The sequence below is a fragment of the Melospiza melodia genome, chromosome 2, assembly GCF_035770615.1.
Source record: "Melospiza melodia melodia isolate bMelMel2 chromosome 2, bMelMel2.pri, whole genome shotgun sequence".
NCBI classification, from domain to species: domain Eukaryota; kingdom Metazoa; phylum Chordata; class Aves; order Passeriformes; family Passerellidae; genus Melospiza; species Melospiza melodia.
The window spans coordinates 92881290-92887483 of record NC_086195.1 but is presented as its reverse complement, the minus strand read 5'-3'; the positions used below and the strand labels follow the sequence as shown (position 1 = coordinate 92887483).

General features: G+C 44.1%; 1 protein-coding gene across 8 annotated transcripts in view; it reads right to left on the bottom strand.

The window, feature by feature from the left end:
* Positions 1-2634: 2634 nt before the first annotated feature.
* ELF1 (E74 like ETS transcription factor 1) overlaps positions 2635-6194 on the bottom strand; it is an 83000-nt gene continuing 79440 nt past the window's right edge. For 6 of the 8 annotated variants that reach the window (XM_063149380.1, XM_063149381.1, XM_063149383.1 and 3 more), the window contains exon 9: positions 2635-4322. In XM_063149380.1, the coding sequence (XP_063005450.1) occupies positions 3707-4322 (616 nt within the window). In that variant the 3' untranslated portion in view covers positions 2635-3706. The remainder of the gene's footprint in view (positions 4323-6194) is intronic. The other 2 variants (XM_063149385.1, XM_063149387.1) reach the window with 1 other exon arrangement.

Sequence of the window (6194 nt, the reverse complement as noted above, 5' to 3'; positions counted from 1 at the left end):
TCTGGAGCCGCCGAGGCGCCCGCGCCGCACGCACCGCGCAAGGCCGCGCCGCGCGGGGGCTGCCGGGAGGCGCGGGAGCGGCCGCGCAGGCCCCGCCCCGCCCCAGCGGAGGCCCCGGCCGAGCCGAGCGGAGCCGAGCGGAGCGGAGCGGACGGCCCTGCCCGCCCTTCCCGCCGCCTCTTCCTGCCCGCAGCGCCCGCCCCCTCCTGCCCGCCGCGGGGAACCTCGGCCCCTCGGCCTTGGAGAGATTTGTGTCAAAGTCGGCAATTTAATTTTTTTTTTTTCAGTCGTTAACCGGTAGCTGGAGCTGGAGCAGTGCAGTAGTTGCGCAGTTGCGTTGTGAGCATCGTACGCCTGCCTGACCTTTCGCTTTAAAGGAGAAGGCAATGCAGTCACCTGAGGAATTGGCTGGCTGGGCGGGAGCCGCCGGCAGTGCAGTCAGCAGGGCTGGGCAGTAACTGGGGAAGGTCATGGCAGCACTGGGACATCGGGACCGCTGACCCCCCGAGCACCGCCTGGAGCGGAGCCCGGGCTCACAGGGAGGGAAGAACTGCGCTCGCAGGCCTGAGAAGCCAGAGACGGCAGAATCAGTTCCGTTGGAAATGACCTCTGAGATCATCCAGTCCAGCCCCTGGCTGAACAGCACCACCGTAACCAGGCCAAGTCCAGTATTTCCCTAAACACCTCCAGGGACGTTAACTCCACCGTCTCCCTGGGCAGCCCATTCCAATACCTGCTTGCCCTCATTCTTCCTAATGTCCGACCTAAACCTCCCCTGGTGCAGTTTATGAGACCACTAGCAATAGGGGTTAGAGTATTAATTAAAGAAAAAAAGTTATATAATCTGTAACCAATGAAGGCTGATGCCTTTGTTAAAACTTATAACCAGGGTGAAGTTTTAGTAATCAGAGAACCAGCCTTTTGTGGGTTACCACCTAGCTCCCTACTTTGTGCAAATCAGAATAAAAACAGAAATACCTCTCAGTGTGTCAGCTGGTGCTGTGCACCAAGCACCCAGCCCATGTCCAGGACAACAACATTGTGGACAGGACTTCTCAAAGGCGGCCTGAGGCCTCCATCTTCCTCCGCCTCCTCCGGATGGAATTTCCTTCTGTGAAATGCCTCAAAAATAAACAAGAGCCTTTTTCTCCTCTGTAGCTTCACACACGTGTGGAAAAGAACTGCGGCCTCAATTTTTATTTTCTGACTCAGAAGTGGCTGGGATTTTAGCTATCGTGTTTTGTTTGGCTGCTGCCACAGGCACAAAGGCAGCTCTAACAGGGGAGAGGTTGCTCAAACTCCCAATGTGAGCTCTCATTTCATGATTGACTCCAGCTTTTCCCTTCCTTTGCCATATCAAAGAGAGTTCAAAGTACAGATCCACCTGGCTGGCACACCAGAGCCCAAGGGACACAGGGAGGGAGTGATTTCCATTTACTGTCTGTTACACAACAGTCTGCTGCTGGAGACACATTACTGCTGCTGGAGATTTCCACCACTTCTGCAACTGACATAAACTAAACTGACAAAGCATTTTCCATGTGTAATAGCTGCATCTATAGCATGAAGTTTTGTTGTGAAGATGTAACCTTATGGTGCAATTCCCCCCCCTCCCCCCCACATTTCCAGTAAACACCAAAGCAACTTCCCTGCATCTAAAAATTAATGTCAGTCAAACATTATCACTTCAGATTTTTTAGAATTATGAAATATTTGTAGTATAGGAAAACATCCCTATTTTATAGTTTGATTTAAAAAATAGCTTCCATCTCCAGTGCTTCCGTCAATCTAACACAGCCCTCGGGGTGAGGACTGTTACCAGATATGCTCCCACAAAGCTTATCCACATTCCTGAAAATATTGCCAGCACTCCCCAGCTGCAGGGAGCGCTGCCAGATAAACAACCACTGGTGTGGGTATGACCAGCCTTCCTGTAAATGGGTGAGGTGCTGGGTTTGCAGGTGGAACCCTGACTGCCAAGAGTCAGAGGGAAGAACATTGAACTAGCACAGCAGCTGTGGCAGAGAACTGCACGTTCAATAGTTTGTAGAGCTCCTTCTGTCAAGCAGCAAGACCATACTCTCTCTGCCACTCTACTGCTCCTATTAGTTTTTCTAGTATTAGTGCTTAAAGTTATATTTAACCTTACCAACCAATCAATAAAACTCCAACATTAATTCAATCATAGAAGGTCATATTCCCTTTCATTTTATACTGACAATCATAATACCAGGCAAAATATTTATTATTAACTTACCCTCTGCTTAAACACTGCAACATGCAAGTTTTTGAAGCCCTAATAGCTTGGGCTGTCAGTTGTATCATACAAACTACAACAACCTTTCTGAATTACACTCAGAATTTTGTGTTGTTTGTAACATACTGGGAAATGATGGAAAAGAAGTTTAGGTCCAGTTCCCGGATTTATCTCAATCTTCAGTTCAGTTACAAAAATATACATTACTGCTGTTTCAAAGGATATTCAAGTCTGTTCAGAAGTGAATTGCACATGTTCCACCACAGACCCACACTGACTAATGACCCTGTCCCTGTTTCTCACTGTATTTTACTTATTTATGATGACTGTCAAAACATTATAATAATTAAAAACATTCCAGAGTAAATACAGAAAAGTGGTTTTCCATTTGATTTATTTTCATAATAAACCAATTAAAATACAAAAGAAGGACCCAAGGTTCAATGGGCTCCATCATTTAAAAATTTGTCTTTAAATACAAAGTCACTCAGTAATATGAATACATATAACATTAGACCTCTAAACATAACGATCTTATTGATCTTATTTGCATCTATCAAAAATTTGTATGGAAAAAATTTAGCTGAAAAAACTTCCCTGCAACATTGAATATACAGTATTTACAATCAAAAACCAAGAACTCTTAGCAGTATTAATCTCCAAAAACCTGCATAAATTGTATATATTTAATTTCCCTCCCCCCTTACAAAATAATCTGAAGTAGAAAGCAAGATTGTTAAGCTTCATAGTCGCAAAATGGCATGAAACATTTGCACCTGTAGTGATGCCGTTAGCTTCTGTAATTAAATATATCTGATGTTTTCATATAAAATATAGACATGGCATTGTCATTTCTGGAATATATGTTTTGAGTACTCTCAATAGGAGTGTATATTCAGTTTTGCACACACAAGAGCTTGTGCTGCAAAAAATACAAGAGGATACCTGGTTATCAAAGTCTAAAACTGATGTCATTCATTGATATGAAACAGATACTCGATCATAAAAATTCAAACACATGGAATGAAACTGTCTTACTAGAACTAACTGCTGCTTCCAAAGGTGATACACATACAGATTAAACAGAAAAGGTTACAATAACATTACTGCAATGTAAATCGGCAACAGACTGACAACAAAATAAGGGAAGTTTGGAACTTTGGCCAACAACCTCAGGAGAAAGTCTTCATAGCATAAAAAGCATGTTCCTTCATGCCTGTACTTTGAAAAATGAGTAATATATAATTTTATTTATATGATAACATTTAGCAATTAACAGAAAATCAAAATCCATCCTAAAGCATGAATTCTAAAAATTAACTGCAGAAATTTAGTAGCTTTGCAACATCATGCTTCAGAATCAAATAATATATACATAACTGAAAAGGTCCCATCACATTTATGAAAATAATCATCCACAGGGTCTCTTTTTTTTAAATTATTTAATTATCAATACAAATTGGGTTCCAATGGCTCATTTTCTTGCTTCACTTGCACGTTAGATGGGAAATTATCTGAACTGGACACTACCATGACAAATGGTTGCTGCTGGAATCTCTGCTCCGACTGCTCAGTATCTTCTACTTTGTCACTCTCCTCCTTCTCCTCTTCTTGTAGGCCAACCTGCTTCGTGTCCGGCGCTTTAATGACCGACGTGATCACCGTGCCCGAGGGCTGGGACACCACCTGTGAGCTGCTGGGCGAGAACGTCACCACAGGGGTGCTGGAGCTGAAGGATGGAGACGAAGCCATGTTGACTGTTCCATTGCAAATTGTCTGCACGCTGCTGGTGAGCACCTGCTGCACTTGTGCTGGGCTCAGCACAATCGAGGAAGGAGGTGAGACTGGCTTCTGAGACTGTAGCATGATGTTTTCTTTAAGAACCGTCATGGGCTGGGAAGTAGGAATGGCTTGTAAAATGAATTTCTGTGCTGTTGTTACTGAGGCTGGATCTGTGCTGGCTATCACTGTAGTAAGAGGCACTGTCTGGAGTGTTACAGTATGCAGCTGCTGATTTCCAGGTGAAACAACCACTGGAACCTGGGTTGGAGTCTGCAAAGTCCTGCTAAGATTAGAGAAGATTATTGTGTCAGAACACTTCCAGGCTGGATTTTGAAAAAATAATTATAGATTTACCACAGAAAAAACATTTGGCATCATAAACATTTTATTTACCCAAAAGAGGTAGTAGAATCTCTCCTAATAAAACCAGAACTGGACTTGACCCCTGGATTCAGCAAGATGATTCCCAAAGTAAAGGTACCCCATATAAACTCTACTGCCATCACCAAGCTGAACAGCCTGCCTTTAAAACATTCAGTGGTTCATCAGGAAACCTAGAATCACATCCAAGACCTCTACCTCAAGCATTGACCAACATCAAAAGCACAACCCACTAGAGATCTGCCATCAGTTTCAAAAATTACGCCAAGTAAGTAAGAAATCACAAGCCTAACTCAGGCCTTGATTGTCCTGACATCCACATATACATTTAACTGTATTCAAAAGCATCCACAAGTTAGCAATGTCTGGGAACAGCCTTGCCACACTTCCAGGACACAGAGTTCTCTGTCCGCCAGGCTCACACACAACTTCTGGTAAAAGAGCTGATCAGAATCTGCTTCCAAAACATCATTTTAAATTAGGAGTGATTGCAGGCTAACAGACTTGGGTACCATGTGACTGTCAATAGATGTAGAGCTCTGGGAACAACATTAGAGGATTAAGAGCTGTATTGCTGGAGTACACAGCTACTGCAGTGCACAGTGGTTACTGAAATGTGGCAATACACTCCAGTCACACAAATTAAAACAAAACAAAACCCCCAGAAAACATAAATGGCTATCAGGGGAGGGAGAGAGGAAGGGAAGGGTAACTGCTCTGAGACCCTGACACAGCTTGTTCCATGCCACCATGCCATGCTGTCTCTGGCAATCTTTCTTTCCTTCTGTTTGTCATGCAGAGTTGTCTCCAATCTTCCTGCTTCTCTTCAATGTTTAGTCCTACCTGCCCTCCTCCCCCTTTTCAGTCTTAAGCTCTCCCTGGTGTTTTCTCAAAAATAAAAAAAAATAACTATCTCCACCTCGTAGGTTATTTCTACCCCTGCTGCCATCACTTTAGATGGAAAGCAATTTACTGTCAATGTTCATACTTTCACGCCTGTGCACAGTATTGCCTGCTCTTCTTTCTGAAGACTGCACCTCAGATATGCTGTAAGGGTTGCCTGCCATACATCAACCATGGAATGTCCTCCGTTCTACACTCCTTCCACCCATTCAGAATTTATTTTTCACAGCTCTGTGTAAGTCTACATTTCAACATTTAGCCACTGACCAGTCCAATCTAATTCAACATATTCAAAACTTCCATTTAAGACCATACTCTGGCTACCACAGTTGCAACAAAATGCTTACCAAAGCAGGACTTAGGTGGTGCTGAAGCTATGGGACAATGTGGAGGCAGATGCTGCTGCTGGTCATAGTCCAACTGCACAGGGAGTTCCATTCCCTCTTTCTTAGTGCAGCAACAGAGACAAGTACAGGAATATATGTAGAAGGTTTCTCATGTCCCACTCAGCACAGTCCTCTAGGAAAGGCCTCTAGCTGAGCTCCAAAGACTGCTCCAGCAAGAGCAGGCCCAGTAACCCTGCTGGTATCAGGCTCAGAGCACGTGGGTGCTTCCCTGAGCATCTTCCAGCTGCCAGTCCTTCCTGCAGGCAATCTTTTCCCCAGATCACATAGGGCTTGGTAATACAAGAAACAAAATTTCCATCTGTAACTTTCTCTTCCTCCCAAGAAAGACAGTTGCAGTACCCAGCAATGCTGCTACAGCAAACCAAATCCAAATCCTTGCCAATACAGGCCTCATCACAGCAGCCATCATAACAATGACACAAAATTTGATGTGACTGACACCAGAGTCAATCTTGAGCTCCTTT